This window comes from Corythoichthys intestinalis, chromosome 10, assembly GCF_030265065.1.
Source record: "Corythoichthys intestinalis isolate RoL2023-P3 chromosome 10, ASM3026506v1, whole genome shotgun sequence".
Lineage (NCBI taxonomy): Eukaryota > Metazoa > Chordata > Actinopteri > Syngnathiformes > Syngnathidae > Corythoichthys > Corythoichthys intestinalis.
Window position 1 is genome coordinate 6,947,531 of NC_080404.1, and position 19,280 is coordinate 6,966,810.

The 19,280-nt window shown below is 39.8% G+C and overlaps 1 protein-coding gene across 2 annotated transcripts in view; it reads left to right on the forward strand.

The window, feature by feature from the left end:
• Positions 1–19,280, forward strand: part of oga (O-GlcNAcase) — a 42,865-nt gene that overhangs the window by 8,454 nt on the left and 15,131 nt on the right. For both annotated transcript variants that reach the window (XM_057847748.1, XM_057847749.1), the window contains exons 5-12: positions 8,979–9,150; positions 9,240–9,338; positions 9,419–9,703; positions 9,789–9,947; positions 10,025–10,209; positions 15,252–15,500; positions 15,592–15,795; positions 16,096–16,270. In XM_057847748.1, coding sequence (XP_057703731.1) covers positions 8,979–9,150; positions 9,240–9,338; positions 9,419–9,703; positions 9,789–9,947; positions 10,025–10,209; positions 15,252–15,500; positions 15,592–15,795; positions 16,096–16,270 — 1,528 coding nt within the window. The remainder of the gene's footprint in view (positions 1–8,978; positions 9,151–9,239; positions 9,339–9,418; positions 9,704–9,788; positions 9,948–10,024; positions 10,210–15,251; positions 15,501–15,591; positions 15,796–16,095; positions 16,271–19,280) is intronic.

The following is a 19,280-nucleotide window of genomic DNA, read 5'->3' on the forward strand; positions in this document are numbered from 1 at the left end:
GGGTGGCATTGCATAGCTGCGAAAACAAAAAGCAGGCCTTATCCACACCGGGGCAGACCAGAGCGCAGCATACACACTTGCCTGTATTTGCCAGCAGATTGAATTTGGTGAGTAATGGTTTCAATCGTTTTCACGTTTTGCGATATAAAAAAGTTACTGCCATTCGTTGCAGCTTGCGTTGAACACTGCCAGAGCTAGCCAAATCTCCCATGAAAAAAAATAGCTCCCGTTAAATTGGCGACAAGCTTGTGTATTTAGCGGGAATATAAACGAAGAAACACACTGTTGAGTCAAATTAAGCGGCATTCTCTCGGATGGAGGGGGCGCCTCACATCGCTCCCGTCGTCCGCCGGAGACGCGTTATTTTCGGCTTGGATTTGAGCTGACGGCCGGTGTCGGCACAACAGCGGCCCGACGAGTGGTGGGAATGAGTCCTGCTTCTTAAAGCTTTTCAGAAATACAGGGATCCCTCGTTTTTCGCGGTTAATGGGGACCAGGACCCGCCGCAATAAGTGAAAACCGCGAAGTAGCGCCCCAACCCCCCCCCCTTTTTTTTTTTGTGCGTGTTCAATGCATTTATTCAGATTTTACATTGGAAAAAAGATACACATATAAAAATAAGACATGTTTTTTCACTTTTTTCACCAAAGTATCATTTATAAATTGTTTTCAAGCACTTGAAAATGTAAGAATTATGATAAGTTTTAAACATGTTACTGCCCCACCGAGTTATTTTTAAACAAGAATAAAGTAGTTAGAAAATGCTTGGCTTTATTAAAAGCTTCATAGTGAGTCTACTCAAACCCTCTCAGGCTTTGGTAAATGGTGATTGGCACATGTGCAGTTTTTCTTTTTATATATATTTTTTTGTTTGAAGCAACTTATTTGATTAAATAATAAAGACACAAATGTCCTAGCCAAAATGTGGCCCAAACGCAAAACATTACTTAAATGGAAACATTTGTTTCAATCAAGAAAAATAGTTTTCAAATGATTTTTTTGTCTCAAATTTATTATTGCAATCAAAAACATTTTTTTTTATTGAAGCTACTTTTTGGGATTAAAAGTATATACTGTATTTTGATTGAAGCAACATTGTTTTTGATAGAAGTAACTTTGTTTTTTGATTGAATAATAAAAACACAAATCTAACTCCATTGTTACTGAGTGAGAAAGAAATTAAGAAAGCTTTAAAACTAAAAGCCACCGGGGAGTCTGTTTGTTTTTTTAAATATTTATATTTCATTACATAGACATGCGTCGTAGGGAAGGGAGATTGAGGGATAAAAAAAGGAGTTAGATGAGGCTGCTAAAGGCAGTGGATACCTCATCAGCTGGGTGAATAGCAGACCTGGTAAGAACAAGTTTGCAAGGATAGTCGGGTATTAAATCCAATTATAAACACAATTACAATGTTATTTTTCTATAAGATTTTTATGTCATTGCTTTATTAATCATTAGGTGCTAGAGTTGTTAAGTATGGATAATAATGAAATAATAGTTCTAAGAAAACTGTGCTGTTGGTGGCTCAGTGACCATCTGATGTGGTTTGTTCTCAGATGAACAAGTTGAGGAAGGAAGTTTTGATGCAGAGGTTGAAGGAAGAAAAGAGGCACTGACTGAGTCACAGCCAGAAAGTGTTGATGACAGTTTTGATTTCTATACACTGTTGCCCCCTCCCAATTAAAGTATGTCACAGTCGCAGCCAATTATTATCTAAAGCTGGTTAAAATTGAAGTTATGTTGTTTTAAGGTGTATTAAATACTTGTTCATGTGCCCCTTTTGCTACGAGCACCCACCCCTCCACCGGTCTCTGCATGGCCCTGCTGAAACACAGTGTGGGTCGACAGAGCTCAATATTTTGTTGGGGTGTACAATACAGTGTACTGGAACATATTTCCTTCACACCCTTTTAACCCCTGACCCATTTTCATGCCTGTTTTTTACATTAGGCTTAATCTTTGAGTTAGTCAGGGTTTAATTAGTCGTTGGAGTTGATTTGAACAAATTCTGTGCAGTTTGACAGTTATTTGTTAGTTTCAGGGCTCCGGAGTGGCTAAGCTAGCGTGAGTCAATGGTGGTTGAAATCAACTCCTTCAACTAATTAAACCCCCGTTAACTCGAATATTAAAGAGCATACGACACCAGAAAAAAAGTCTTAAATGGCATTATTATGTGAATTAGAATCATATTTTGAGACGATTCGACTATATACAACAATTTAGCAAAGCGCAGATGACGAGAAATTAGTCTTTTAATCTGCCGGTTAGCCACGCCTACAATTATAGGGCTTTAGCGTCCCCAACAGGTGGATGACGTCAGCGGTAGACTAGGCTCATCGGTTTTACTATTCAGCCCATTGAGGGGGAATTGTTCAGAACGAGGAAAACGAGACGAAGAGAGCTGAAAAATGTCATTGTTTCAGTCTCTCTACTCCCAATATTTTTACAGGATATTCTTTTTATCCAAGTATTTTCCCCAATAGCTATATAAATGGCTTGAGAAGGACCAGTCAGCCCGTCGAGGGGGAACTATTCACAATGAGGAAAACGCGACGAAGAGAGCGGCAAAATGTCACTGTTTCTGTCTCTTTACTTCAATATTTTTACAGGATATTCTTTTAATCCAAGTATTTTTCCCCAATAGCTATATAAATGGCTTGAGAAGGACCAGTCAGCCCGTCGAGGGGGAACTATTCACAATGAGGAAAACGCGACGAAGAGAGCGGCAAAATGTCATTGTTTCTGTCTCTCTACTTCAATATTTTTACAGGATATTCTTTTTACCCAAGTACTTTCCCCAATTGCTAAATAAATGGCATGGTCATGACAAATAACTTGTGCTAAATGGAATATAAAATAATAAAAATCCATTTATTCAAGACGACATGGCAAAATTACTCCATAATGGTCAAAACAGTCGACTTTACCTTTACTGTCACACCTGCCGAACGATATTTTATGACACCTAAATCGGACATATGTCATTTCCCTTCCCCGGCTTCGGAGAATGTAAACAGACCAGAAGGAGTGACAGCTAGCCGACATGCTAACCCGAACCGAGGGATGTTTCAAAGTCTTCGAAGTGGAAAATCACACATAACTAGCCTGGATTATTTGACATGACGACCCGGTTGTCGAGTTTCTTTGCGGATCGGCAAACCGCCCGGCGGAGAGCAATTTACAGTTCGTTCCCTGGAGGAGGGTGGCTGGAATTGTTGTGTAGCTAACGTGCTAACAGCTAACTGCTAATGAGCGTGAGGATAGCTTTTCACATGCCTATCAATGATCAAACGTAAGTAGTCCTTTATTTAAAGGAATTTTATAGTGTTTACTTTGTAATCACTGTATTCGTATTTGACATAATACAAAACAAGATGTTTACTCACTTCCTTGTAAGTCCAATGGTCCCACAGTAAATATCCACGGTGAATGGGAACCTTTTGAAACTCCAAAAAGGCGCATACGCCTCTCCCGCATACAGAATGATTTTTCTGCAGCCGTTTGGCTGGCGTGATGCAAAAAATAAAAGTATTAATCCGCAAAATCAGCTGAATCCTTAGTCCTCATACACAACAGTACACTGTAGCGTGAAGAGGACGTCTTCTACCGTACACGTCACAGCGCCCTCCTCCTCAATGCGAGACCGAAGCCGGAAGTCACTCATTTTCCTGGCGCGGGATTCAAAAAACTAAATAAATATGGCGATCGCTTCCACACACATCCAAGCGGTCCATATCATTCAGGAGCATAAAATACCGCGTGTATTATGAAATAAACATGTTTTTTCGTGTCACAAGCACTTTAAGCCTTATGTGAAAAATTAAAATGGTCAAATTCGCCACATGTAGGACGCTTTGCCGACGGCGGACATTTTGGCAGAACGCCAGAACATATTTCCTCCACACCTTTTTAACCCCTGACCCATTTTCATGCCTGTGGTATGCCACCTTACAGTGGTATGAAAAAGTGTCTGAACCTTTTGAAATTTCTCACATTTCTGCATAAAATCACCATCAGATGTGATCTGATCTGTGTTAAAATCACACAGATGTAAAAACAGTGTCTGCTTTAACTAAAACCGCCCGTTTATAGGTTTTCATATTTTAATGAGGATAGTATGCAAACAATGACAGGAGGAGGAAAAAAACAAAATATTAAATGTGATGGTTCACTTACTTATTTTTCCCCCTTCTGTCATTGTTTGCATACTATCCTCGTTGAAATATGAAAACCTATAAATGTTTGGGTGGTTGTAGTTAAAGCAGACAGTTTTTCATTTGTGTGATTTTGACAAAGATCAGATCACATTTGATGGTGATTTTATGCAGAAATGTGAGAAATTCTAAAAGGTTCAGATGCTTTTTCATACCACTGTATATGATGCTAACAGTGCTCGCTGGTTTACTGATGTAATACTGACAAAACGTGACGATTGTTGGCAATATTCGGCACATTTTTGCTGAAAAACAATCAAGCAGCTTATCAATGTGATTGGGCTCAAATGTGTTTATGTGACGTCTTCATTGATTTGGCTTCCTTCTGTCTGCTGCAAACATTTTTAGACACAGTAAACAGACTGGTCATTCCTCGTGTCCCACTGTATTAAAAGTCAAAGCAAAAAGCAAAACGCTAAATGCGCTTCGTCATATTTCCTCGTCTTAGCTCTTCATATCTCCAGTGCTCTTTGCTGTGTACTCATGTTTAGTTAAAAAATACTGTGCACTCTGAAATTGAAAGTGCTACAGCCACCCACTGAGTGGATGTTCAATTACACTTTATTCTAATACGGCAAAGAACTATGTTATTATGCTATTATCCAAATATACATCTCCACAAAAAACATCACACACAGCACCAAATCTACATTTCACAACTGCCTCAGCGAAATTAAATCCTGGATGCAAGTAAACTATCTTCAACTAAACAGTTACAAATCGGACATTATCATCATCGACCCTGCAGCTCACATCAAACAGTCAATTTTCCCTTACCATCGACATCTGCACCCTCCCCCTCTACACACACTCCCGCAACCTAGGTATCATTTTCGACAATAAACTAAGATTCGACCAGCACATCAACCACATCACCAGAACTGCCTTCTTCCACCTCAAGAACATAGCCCGCCTTCGCCCCTCCATCACCTACTCTGCTGCAGAAACCTTCATACATGCATTCGTCACCTCCAAACTCGATTATTTTAACAGCATTCTTTTCAGTTCTCCAGCCAAACTCCTCAATAAACTACAATATTTCCAGAAATCAGCTGCACGCCTTCTCACCCGTACCCCCTACAGGAATCGCATTACCCCCGTCCTCCACAAACTGCACTGGCTTCTAGAGCAAGGCGGTAAACCGAAAATTTACCGTCACCGAAATTCTTAACGATGACCGACGTAATTTTGACCATGTCAGTAAATTCGGTAAATTAATAAAACAAGAAAATATAGGCTTTTCATCCCGCTTTGATTCTGTGTTGTTCGTCTATGTTCATTCCCCTTTAAGAAAGCAGTGAATGTGCTTACGTAGGGAGTCACGTGATCATCAGGAAGCCAATCAAACAAACGCCCGGTAAGCTAACGCTAGCAGCTAACGCTACAAGCAAAACGTGATGGAGTGTGGCTTAAGGGAGGTTCACCAAACTTTCAACCGACATTTAGTTGACTCTTGGTGGCATCCAGACGGGCTTTCACCCGCTGTCCTCCTTTGTTCTCACGATTTCCGGAGATGGTGCTTTCAGTGCTTTCTACTGGTAGCCAGGCTAACGCTAGCTAGCGGCTAACGCTACAAATGAACGTTATGGAGTCGGATAGCGGCTCTAACCTTGTCGAAACGGCTGAACTTAATGAGTGGATTGGGCACGGACTGCATCTAGCAATTACTATGTGGCGTTATTTTGTATCTGTGTGTGATTCCTCTGATAGCTTTTGTGATGGTAAAGCATTCAGCATAAAGTACAATCCAATGGCGAAACTTATAATGACCGAGAAATGGCCCCAGCTATTTTTATTGTACGTGCATTTATTAAAAAATGCACTGGGGGGAAAAAAACCCTTAAACCATAAAGTAAACACTTGTATTTAATAATTATGTCACAGCAGCCATTAACAATAAGTTGTCTTTTTGAAGTGTAATGTTCAAGCTGCAAGTCATTTGTGTTACAATTACATGTTTGCACAGGCATATTGATTTTGACAATGTACATTGTTCAAGTCATACACGCTGTTATAAATGTTCATACTTGAATTCTTATTGCTTACAATACATTTTTATAAACTTAATGTTTAGACTGCATGTACAATTGTTAAATACAGTACAGTGGTACCTCTACATACGAAGTTAATCCGTTCCAGGACCTTGTTTGTAAGTCGAAATGGTCGTATGTCGAGCAGGATTTTCCCATAGGAATACATTATAATTCCATTCATTCGTTCCACAGCCCAAAAACCTGCACTAAATCCTTAAAAAATACTGCTGGTACTAGAGCTGTCCCGACTAGTCGACATAGTCGACGTCATCGATGACGTAAATCCGTCGACGAGCACAACATCCCGTCGACGGTTAATGAAGGGTTAAAAATATATATATATGCGTGGAAAGTTCAGAATGTCGGATGCTCTGTAGGCAAGCGTGGAAAGCGGCACAAAGCCAAAAAAAAAAAGCGCACCAGTGTCCAAAATATTGACTTATTTCAAAGAAACAACGGAGGGTACACTCTTCTGTCCTGTCTCTTCAATGCCAAGCTTGGCTGCACGTCGGCCGTGAATAACACCTCAAGCGCCGTCACCGTTTGTAATTTTTTTTTTTCATGTTTTGTACACCAGAGGGTGCTGTCGCCTTACTGAATAATAATGTTTTTATTGACAATGGGCCTATAAGTGCTATTAGTATTGTCCTTAATGCTAACTGAAAGGTTTATTTCATGTTATGGTTTATTTTATGGTAAAGAAAATTATATAAGGTTAAAAGGTCATAAATATATACAGTATATACAGTGATTGCACTCAAGGGACAGATTGTCAATGATAAGGTAATAAATTAAGGTAAAGGCAATTCATTGATACATAAATAAGGTTTAAAAGGAAAAAGGTGAAAAGTTTTTGTTAATTTCTAATTGTGTTGTTTTATTTGTGTGCACCATAGCTCTTACGGTGTGATTACATCAAGGATGGAATAAAAGTTGTAAACCATCAGTTTAAGAGACCACCTTTTCAATCGGGATGCTACACTAGTTAATTCTGTCAGCATTTGAACTCATTGTTTATTTGTGATTTATTATTATTTATGTGTTTATTTGTACTTTAATAAATAATTTAAGTGTTCCGATATGTTTTTTATGAATTGATAAGCGTCAACAAAAATTTCATTGCTAAATTAGTAAACAAAAACAAACATTTTTTTTTTTTTTTTTTTAAATTATTAGATTAGTCGACTAATCGTAAAAATAGTCGGCTGACTAATCGGGAGAAAATTAGTCGTTTGGGACAGCCCTAGCTGGTACTATTACAAATGGCAATTACATATAGCAAAACAAATAAATAATAAATAAAAATCAGATTAATAATATAATAATAATAATAATTCCTGTAATAGTGTAACGAAACGGGTTCTAATAAGGCGGACGTTTTTTTCTGTACCTGAAGGCACCGCGGCGCTGACGTGACAAAGAGGGAGGGGAGCGGGTGAGAATTTACTTTCGCTTTCAATGCTTTCTTGAGAACATCGTCAATTGCGGCAGACAGCAGGCGTTTTGTGTTGAATAAGTTGTGAAAGAAATGATGAAAACGTGGCGAAGCTGGCGATTTCTCTGGAGATGTTACCACAATAAGAATTGTCAGCTTAACTTATAAAGACTGGCGAACGATGGTCGGAGGAGGACCGTGGAGATGTATTGTTGAGCCATTTCACCCCACGCTCATATTTTTCTGTCATTTGCATCTTCATTTAGAAGGTAAGCGTCAACTTTTTCCTTGTTTCACCACCTGTACCAACCTTTTCTGAAACCTGTGTTGATTTGTCACACAAGAAAATCCGCCGTGCATTCGTCTGCGGTGCTGCCATTGTCGTCGTATTTCGAGCATGTCGTCGGATGTAGAAACAAATGGCGAGTCAAATTTTACGTCGGATGTCGAAAAGTTCGTGTGTCGAAGCGATCGTATGTAGAGGTACCACTGTATATCAAATTGAATGCTGGTAAATAAATCAACAAGAAATAGTTAATCTGTATTTCATGCATTGATTCAGATTTTCAAATTATATAACAGTCCACTTGGGCGAATTTATCGTCATTTATCGTTATCGAGATAAATCTGCTCAATTTATCGTGATACATGTTTAAGGCCATATTGCCCAGCCCTACTGGCTTCCCATCTCACACAGGATACAGTTCAAAATCATCCTTCTCACATACAAAGCACTTAATAACTTGGGTCCTCCTTACCTCACGGACCTTCTCTGTCCCCACACCCCTCCCGTCACCTCCGCTCATCTAATGGAAAAATTCTCGCTCTACCCCCACAAATAACACACCATACTTGGGGGGACAGAACCTCAGACAGGCAGAACACACTCCCTGAAACCATCCGCACCTGTTGTGATCTTCCAACATTCAAAAAATTGTTAAAAACTCACCTTTTTATATTTCCTTTTAATTTGTAATTCTTTTCTCTATTGTTTTTCTTTGTTTCAACTGTAAAGCGTCTTTGAGCATCGGTAGAAGCACTCTATAAATCAAATGTATTATTATTATTATTATGTTCCCCAAGGTCACATGTGCCACCCCAGCATCGCTGCCCCACTATTTGAGAAGTACTAGTTTAAGGTCTTTTTACTGTATGCCGCAGACCTAAATATACTAGACTACTTTCAAACTACAGGCTAATTTTTAAAGCATTAAAGATATTAAAGATTATGCTGGCGCCTTCATACCACTGCTTTGTTGGGTGTTATTAACAATCTCCTTCTCTGTCCATAAGGTGACACACTTTGGGTGCAAGTCATTTGCCTTACTTTTTGATGACATCGATCACAACATGTGCCCTGCTGACAAGGAGGTTTTCAGCTCCTTTGCACACGCTCAGGTGTCCATCACCAATGAAATCTACCAATACCTTGGACAGCCTGAAACCTTTCTGTTCTGTCCCACAGGTATAAAATAAACTAGCTGTAAGGCTGCAATTGCACCCTAGTACTCAAAGCCTCACTATTGTTTTTTTCCCTGTTGTCTTAATAAACAGAATACTGTGGAACCTTCTGCTACCCAAGTGTCTCTCAGTCTCCCTACCTTCACACAGTAGGAGAGAAGCTACTGCCTGGCATCGACATTCTCTGGACAGGCATGTGCAACACAGTTCCTCAGAAACATCAATACTACTGTTATTTTAGTTTGACGCTAACCAGGATTTTCTATTCCCAGGACCCAAAGTGGTATCCAAAGACATCACAGTGGAGTCAATTGAGGAAGTGTCTAAAATTTTAAGAAGAGCCCCCGTCATCTGGGACAACATTCACGCCAATGACTATGACCAGAAGAGGCTCTTCTTGGGTCCTTACAAGGGCCGCTCCACGGAACTCATCCCCAGACTTAAGGGAGTTCTCACTAACCCTAATTGCGAGTTTGAGTCCAACTTTGTTGCCATTCACACCCTGGCCACCTGGTATAAGTCTAACATGAACGGAGTGCGCAAGGATGTGGTCATGAGTAAGTATGATCAATTTTTGAAATCATTTGTATTATTTGCTGTGACTCATGATTAAAACTTTGAAATCCTCTTGCCTCTTATTAGCGGACGGTGAGGACAGCACTGTTTCTATCCAAATTAAATTGGAGAATGAGGGCAGTGATGAAGAACTGGAAACTGACATGCTATACAGTCCCCAGCTCGCCCTGAAACTTGCACTCACAGAATGGCTTGGAGACTTTGTTGTGCCTCACCAATACAACAGTAAGAGAAATGGTCCATGTTTCTTTTCCTACTCTGTTATAGCACCGCAACCAACGAATTTGTCTTACCTTTCCTAGGCCGACAGGTGCCTCAAAGTGGTGCCAAAAGTACAGTTATCGACGTGTCCTCGGTGGCCTCCCCTTCTCTTTGCTCTGCCACCACGGTCACAACTGTGTTCCAGCAACCAATAATGTCTCCAGCCATGCCATCTCACTTACTGGAACCTCACCCATTGGCAAAAACTCCTGAGCAAGAAGAGGAGGTAGTACCAGGGGTCGCGTTAACCGAATATTTTCCGTCGTTGACCGGTTTTTTAAAACGGTGACGGAAAAAGTCCGTCATTTTGACAGGTTGCAATTCACACCCCAGACCACAGGGTGGCGAGTGATCATATTAATTAGCTATTGTCTCTCTTGATGCATGACGTCGTTGGCCTTACTCGGAAAAATGTCAAGGCAACTGAGTGTTTGCCTGGCACGGCCAGACTGTTCTCCCTATATTTTTCAAACACTGAGAGAAAAGTCTGGGATACAGCCTCTCGAGTAGGTACAAAATCAATCGACACATCAGATTTGTTTATTTGCGTGACGTGTTCTTCACGAGCAACGTCACTCTTGCGCGCAGAAAGTCGTCACTACAACAACACGGATGGCGGGAGAGCCGACAATATGTTCCATTCATTCATTCATTCATTCATTTTCCAATCCGCGGTAAATTCAGTTTCAAATGACCTTAAACACATCGACACGAGACATTGACAACAGTCTGTCTCGCCCTAGCCATGTTGAATAAACTCCGTTCTCCTCGTATGTTTACTTCCGCGCGCAAGTCCCTCGTCCTGCCCTCGTCGCTTTGCTAACGGCACGTCTGCCCGTCGCTGATTGGTGCACTCCGCTGTCCGTTTGCCTCGTTAAGCTTGTTCGGACAGAATATTAATTAAAAATGAATGAAAACTAAATACTATTGAATATGTCATTACTATCATTTTAAAAATGTAAATGACGGGTAAAAATAGATTATGACCGGATTTTTATGACACTGTCAGTCAAAATGACAGACAACGAAAAAGTCTAGCGCAACCTCTGGGTAGTACACTGCAAATGTCTAACATCTTAATCAGACTTTTCTTAGATCTAGTCAAATAATTGTCGCCATCTTGTTTTGAGGGTTAAAATCTAGTTAACAGATTATTTTGTCAGATTATTCCACTTACTTTACGTAAATATCACTTTTTGTTCTTATTAAGTCTATACATCTAAAAGTTGGTCATTTTTTCACCTAAATTAAGCAAAAATTGCTTTCAAATAATGTTTTGAACAATATCTATAAAATAAGTCTGTTAAGCTTATTTTCAGACAGGTATTTTCCTTATTTCAAGAAATCTAAATCACTAAAATTTACTTGATGCACTGGCAAAAAATTTCACTTATTTCTAGATTTACACTGAAAACAAGAAAATTTAACTAGTTTTAAGGAGGTGTTTTTGCAGTGTAGTGTGTTCTGCTTCAGAGATCCTCCCCAAAAATCTCTGAATAATTGACGACAATTGAAAATGCATTGGAAAATATGTTTTTCCGAACTTGCAAAATCTTGAGTAAACACTGATAAGGCACCACAACGTCGTTGCTGCAGTTTTTGGGATACGTACTATACACTAGTGTACAGTGCACACTACAATTTATGCTGGCGCCTTCAGAATTTTTAATTTTTTTGCATTAAATGTGAGAACTATTATTTTGGTAAAATGTTTCTCCTAGGCATGTCCCAGTTGCATATTTTTGCACCCGAGTCACCTGATTTTGAGAATCTGAGTCCAAATCCGATACCAAAAGCCCGCAAACAGTTTGCTGAAGACATGTCAACAAAGCACATGGATTACTGGAACCATGTCTGATGAGACGGGCGGGCTTTCTTGTGTACCGTCTTCAGAATAGTCTTCCTCCTGGGGTGACAGCCATGCACACCAATTTAATATAGAGTGCGGCGTATGGTCTGAGCACTAACAGGCTGACCCCCAACCTCTTCAATCTCTGCAGCAATGCTGACAGCACTCCTGTAACAAGTCACATGACATTTTGGAGGGAAAATGACAAGCAGTACTCAATTTGGACATTTAGGGGACATTTATGTAGTTTCTAAGGGGTGTACTCACTTTTGTTGCCAGGGGTTTAGATATTAATGGCTATATTTTGAGTTATTTTGAGGGGAAAATAAATTATTATATAAGCTGCACACAGACTACTTTTCATTGTGTCAAAGTGTGATTTTGTCAGTGTTGCCCTATGAAAAGATATACTCAAATATCTGCAGAAATGCGAGGGGTGTTCTCACTTTTGTGATACATTGTACAACCATGTGAAATGAACAGATATATATTTGTGTGGAAAATGGAAAAACATATATATCTACAGTCCATGAATGACCTTGAGTATTTTTCATTCATTCTAGAGGGTTCAAGCTATAGGTTGGAGCCGCTACATGCGAGGCCGTTTTGTAGCTTTGCCGTTGCAACGGCCGGTAGTCATCGCTCCCACTCGTCCTCGCGAAGTCGGGAGCATTGTTTACATCGTATTCGTGTTACACATTTATGTGTTCAGGTGCCGTGTTCGTTTAGCATCTTTGGGATGTGTTGTAAAACAGACTGATTTTAAAGTGCTCTGTTGCTGCCACGTTTTGTGGCCAAATTGACCGCGTGTGTGTACGGCGTACTACCAGGTTGTGCTCGCGCATTCGCGCCCGCCCTTACTTTTGTGTTTATTGCACTGTGCAATTCATTTTTGTGTTGTTGATTATTGTGCAGTCAATTCGCATTGTTTTACATTCGCATTAAAAGTCCGGTCCGGGTTTTCCAGCGCACCGATTTACATAATCCATTCCAGTTTTTGCTTCGGTTTCCCTAAAATCCGCTCCGCATTTTACGGCACACCTTCAACACACTACATTTACATTATCGTCTCCCAATTTACCGAGTGACTTTATCGGTAAAAATGTCAGCTGTGTGGGATCATTTCCCCTTAAAGGACGACAAAGACGAAGAGGCAGAGTGCAACATATGCCACAATAAAGTCAAGCGTAGTGGTAAAGCTGTCAGAAGTTTTAATACAACCAACCTAATCAAGCATTTAGCGAAATACCACCACAAACAATATGAGGAGTATGTTAAGAAAACCGAAGACAAAAAGAAAGGTCCTACGCAACTAACACTGGCAGAAACTTTTGCTAAGCGTGACAAACTGGCACTCGACAGTCCCAAAGCCCAGGGAATAACAAGAGTCATTGCCGAAGAATTCATTCTGGATGACGAGCCATTATCTCTCGTGAGTAAAGACGCACCATCCAACACTTAGAACCACGGTACAACATGCCCAGCCATCATTACATCCTTGAGCGAGTCAGCCGTGGAAGATTTGAGAACGATTCACAAACATCCAAATTCCGATTATTGAAATATGTCAAGTAAAGCGGAACTAATACACAGCGCGGTCTTCGGGACGCAATGAGAAACTGACCGCATTGCGTCCCGAAAGTAAACATAATGCTTGTCATAAACCCGGGTAATGCCAATGCTCAACTCATGCCGCTGGATAAAAAACACAAGAATACTGCTGCTGACGGCCGCTACAAACTACGTCAGCGTCGTTTTACTGGGGATAATAGATATCATATGTATATAGAACTAGATGCAAAACGACAGACTCGACTGCGTTGGCAACATTAAAGTATTGAAAACCAGATGCGTTAGTAAACAGCCGCCATCTTAAAGCAGAAGACTTCCCTAGTAGGCTGTTGTGAACCTTCCAAGCGAACCTAATAAACTTTTTATCTAAAATACTCCTAAATCAGCAAAATCTTGACTTGAATCTAACTTCAAAACAGTTTTAAAACTTTCACATGTCGAAAGTAGACAGGAGGGAAATTATGGAATAACGGGAGCAATTTTAACAACTTTAACAGTTGACTCGCAAAATTAAATGAATGTAGTTTAAAGCTGCTGATACAGAATGGGGACTTGAGTATTTTATTTACTGTTTTAAAATGTTAACTTGATACTGAAATAGTCGTTTATTTAAACCTGAGAGGCTTTTTATACAATTTTTGTAACTAATGCACGAAACATTTAAAGCATCTAATAGCTTGGGGGATTTGTGGGATTTTCCACTGAGGTTGTTGGTGTGTTTTGCTTTTTTAAGACAGTTTACAATATTATTTGCACGTTTTACTGACTGACTATGCAATTTCTGTTTGTTATTTATAATGTTTTGTGTTTGTCACTGAATAAACAGGTCAGTTTCTTGTTACCAACCGTTGTTGTGTTATTGAAACTCACCTAATTCAGCTGGCTAGTTATCCAGAGTACTAAAACCTTTTTCAACATGAGTCTGACAACTAAGTAAGGAGGCAAAATACCTTTAAACTTTAACACATGCTCAGATAGGTCGGTATCGGTCGGTATCGGATCAGAAGTGCAAAACAATATCGGTATCGGATCGGAAGTCTGAAAACCTGGATCGGGACATCCCTTATATGTACTTACCTTTTGCATTGGTTGTACCTAACTTTTTTCTTCCGGTGCACCAACACAAAATGTAGGCGCGCAGAACTGTGAGGTGAACTTGCTAACCACTGTTGCACCGTGCCACTTTCATAATGTGAATTATTTTTGAACAAGACTAACGTAGAAAAATGCTTGTCTTTATTAAATGCTTCATTGAGTGAGTCCACTCAAATCCACTCCCGCTGCCAAAAACAGCGTCTCACTTGAATGAGTTGCCACAAACTGGTGTGTAACAAACTAAACGATGATTGACACTTTTGCGCCTTCGATCGTAGGGCTACCGAGCCTTCTCTCGCTAGATCAAAGCTACAAACCCGTCAATCATCGTTAACTTTAAGTACCAAACACCAGCTGATGACCAAGAAAAAAAACAAGTTTGTTCATTTTGCTTAGCTGGCAGGAGGGAGGCGAGAGGCTCCATGAGCATGAAGCAGAAAGACATATGTATTTATTAAATTAAAATCACGATCCTTTTCAACAGATTCCGAAAAATGGCGCGATCGGGTCGATTTACGATCAAGTGATCGGATCGGGACAGTTTTTCCTCAGAAAAAATATCACTTATATGAGTGATGACAATTGCCACTAATCAGCAATAAAATGAATTTCAAAATGTAGTTAAGTAGGTCATTGATCAAACTTTATGGAAATGGTCCAATTGCACCATTCACTAAATAAATGATTAATTGTTTTGGAACTATAGATGTTTTTGTCGGTTTTGAAACTATGCTTTTATTGCATCTGTTGAGGTGGAGAAGAAGGATTCTGATGAGGAGCCCATGGAGATGGTGGTGGAAAAGCTGGAAGAGCCTGACACTGTGGTGAGCACGGAGCAGAAACTTGAGGGCCCGGTCTTGGCTGAAAAGATGGCAGATGATCTTAAGCCAATGGATATGGACAAGGAGAGCTTGGTAGAGTCCAAGTCTTCTGAAGAGTCCCTACAAGAGGACTCTGGGAGTGATATTGCCCCCATGCAGACTGACGATCAACTCAAGCAGGTGCCACAGCCAGATTTGAAGGATTTTGAAGGCGAAAACATAATAAACATAATTCTGAAACGGTCTTTTGTTTTTGGATGTTCCGCTACAGGATGTGTTTCTTCCCGGTCCCACTGAGAAGCCACTGTTCACCGTGGAGCCGCTCTCCATCGAGGACCTGTGTCTGCTGGCGGAACTCTTTTACCTGCCATATGAGCACGGCCCCAAGGCCATGCAGATGTTGAAGGAGTTCAATTGGCTGAGAGCTAACAGCAGCGTCGTTAGTGTAAACCGCAAGATGAAAGAAGATGAGAAGGTTGGTTAACTCTTTGATAATACAGGTAGTCCCAAAATTATTGTGCTTTGTTTTTAAAAAGCCCATATGTAAAGCTAATCCAGTGCTGGTGGGAAGAAAATGGTGGATGATATCCATGTTACTTAAGACTGCAACTAGCAAATATTTTAGCATCCTACTGAAATTAAAATTACATTTTGTTTTGTGGAGGAGTAATTGTAAATACACAACAGAAAATAGCACGTTCCAATGTAAAATGACCTTCGACCTTAGGCAAGGAAAATAACTACTTGCTATTTCTCTCACTATTTTGTCATGCAGGTTGCAGAATGGCAGTTGAGGGCAGAGAAGTTTGAGGAGATGTGCTGCTCAGTCATACAGATGTTTACACGCCTGTCTAATTCCGCCAACCGCACCATCCTGTATGACCTCTACCCTTACATCTGGGACATCAAGAGCATCATTTCTATGGTCAAGTCCTTTGTCCAGTGGCTAGGTGTGTATAAGAGAAACCACACATCTCTTCATCTCAAAGAATAGGAGCAGTTTAGCCACAAGTCCTCAGCAGACATTTAATTGATTCATTTATACAGTGACTGATTTAAAGTCTGCTTCACAGATTGCATTTACAGTAGAGGTCAGCCGATATGGGATTTTCAAATGCCGAAGCCAATTCCGATATCAAAAAAGAAATTCAGTCGATTGCCGATTTTGTAAGCCGATATACCTTTTTTTTCTCAAGCACATAGATTATTAAAGCCAATTTTAAAAAATGCTTCAAAAGCATTTTTTTTTTTTTTTTTGCAAAAGCAAAATTTACTATAATGACCTGAGACTTAAAGGATTAATTAGGTCTAGTGTTACCAAACCAACGAACGCAGTACTTTTTATGATTAATCACACTAAGAAGAATAGTACATTATTTTCAAATAATTGAACCCAGCAAGACGTTACGTCGAGATGTAAACAAGTGAGAGTTTAAGCGGATACTTGCCATGCGAAAGCTATTGCTAACGCGAATGCTACGCTAAAGCTACGAGTTACATTTAGAGTGTAAGGATCACTCGGTAAACACCATTAAAGACTAGAGCAACGTTGCATATTCTTTGATGCAAGATAAAAAAAATCTGACAATATTTACAAAACTGCCAAGCCTGAAGCTTCCTATAGCAGCCTGCAGCAGGGTCCTTCCGGGGTCCTACTGTCAGTCAGCGGCGGCCACAGTTGCCCACAAAGATGCCAGATCAAAATCCATTTTTATTGTCTTATTTTTATTGTTGGAAATAAGTCCATATTTCGGCCCGATATCGGTCAACCTCTAATTTACTGTATTGGTGTTTAACCAAAAAGATAATATAGTGTTTAAAGAACATGGCCAGCCTGTCCCCAGGATTAATATGGCCTTTATAATTAAATACTTCCGTTGTAGTTTTTTAACATGACTTTGCAGCACAATGGAATAGAGTCTTATTTCATCCACATTTGTTGCTTCACCCCACCCCTTTTCAATCTTGACTACATGCTGGTTGTGCTGCTACCATCTACCCGATGTACTTTTCCAAACAAATCTCAGTGGTGAACAACCCATATGGAGTTACTGCTGCTTGCTGTGTATCCTGTAACGTCACAAATGCAAGCCCACGCAGAGCAGTTCACTTCCATCTGTTTTGTGACGATAGGCACCCGTGGGGCATCCCATTCCTCCGCGCATGCGACGCGAGCTTGGACAACAAGTTGATTCACTTACCATGGAAGGCCATTCTGGTGCATAATATAGACATCTATTTTTTTTTGCGGCTTTACAATGTAAACTCAGTAATGAGTTTATCCGTTTTACTTCATCTGGATCAGGGTGGATTCCATCTCCTAGTAAAAGAAAGTATTATTTACTTAATACAGTAGATTAGCAGCCCCTCAAATTGTGGTACAGTGTTTTTTAAGAAGGTGTTCAATTATTTTAGGATTAATATTATGGATGACATGATCATCAGTATTACATGATAAAATACATGTGATAATTGTAGTTGTTTTCAAATAAATAATGCAGCTAAATTCAGGGCTCCAGACTGCCCCCAAACTGGGGCATTTTGCGACTAAAATAAGAGCCAGTGCAAGTATTTTTTTCATTTACTTCCACATGCATGACCAGTACGATTGTTTTTTTTTTGGTTTGTTTGTTTTTTTCACGGTTAAATCGACTAGTTTGCGTTAATGTAATGGGCTGGTTTGCCAATGGAAAATACAACAGATGAAAAGGACCTCCGGGCCACTTCCAGGAGAGCAAGACCCCTGGTCGTCTCCGGTTGTCTGGGCCACTTCCAGGTCAGCGAGACCCCTGGTCATCTCTGGTTGTGGTTTGCGCTTCAAGGAAATATACACGGCGCCACAACATGTTTCTATGTGATATTTCCCAAGTGTTGAGTGCCCAACGATTGTAACATCCTCAGTAACGATGTTTGACTTTGTCGTTTTCCATAGATTTATTTCAATCGCAACTATGCGACTGCTTGTAAAAGCAGAGCGTGACCACGCACTCCCTCTCGTGTGATGCATTCAAATGCGTTCACGAAAGAAACGGTGTTCACAAAACGGAATCGGACAAGCTGGCAACAAAACATAGAATATACAATATATATTACAATATATATATTTGTATGGCGGAAAACACTCAGGTGACTTGAAGTTCAGCTCTGAAACCCCCAGCTTGGCCAGATTTCAAAATTGTCCTATATGCATGTGTGATACATCATTGGAAAGCTTAAAATCTCAATTTTCTGGGGGAAGAAAAATTTTGAACAGGAGGCCATTTTAAAAAAAATAATTTTTTAAAAATTAAACAGCAAAACCCTAACTGGAGGTGAGAGCACGCGAGACGCCATGATTTTGACGAGAATGCGTACTTACCTCTTTTCGATCCCAAAACTCCATGTAGCGTGTATCACCGAGTGTCAAGACGCAGCTGTGAATGGCCACAGCCGGATTTTTGGCAGATTTCATGGCTGAAACATGGTAATATACTGTAACAAGGGTCGCGATGCAGAAATTGCAGACATCAAGGAGTGGTCGAGATGTTCATTTTCATATATTTAATCTTTCAAATGTTTTTTTTTTTTTCTTTCTTTCTTTGTATTGATTATTTATCATCTAACATATCGGAGAAAATGCGACAGTAACTAAAAAAAAAATGCAACTAAGCGATAGTTATGAGGTAGATATCCTTGACTTTTTTACAGGCACCATTTTTTTCAATGTGACATAATTTGTTTAAAAGTTTAAAATATACGTGTGAAAAAATTTTCAGTCTTTTTTTTTTTTTTTTTTTTTTAACGAAATATTAGACATCAATTAATGATTCTATATATATCCTGAAGCATTTCAGAAAGAACACAAAATCACTAATAGGTGTTTATCAGCAAATGGCTTCTAATGGGTTTCATGGAATAAATTTGGAATTTCTGAATGGTGAGCCCCCAATACAGCAGGGATTACTATTTTGTATTGTATTC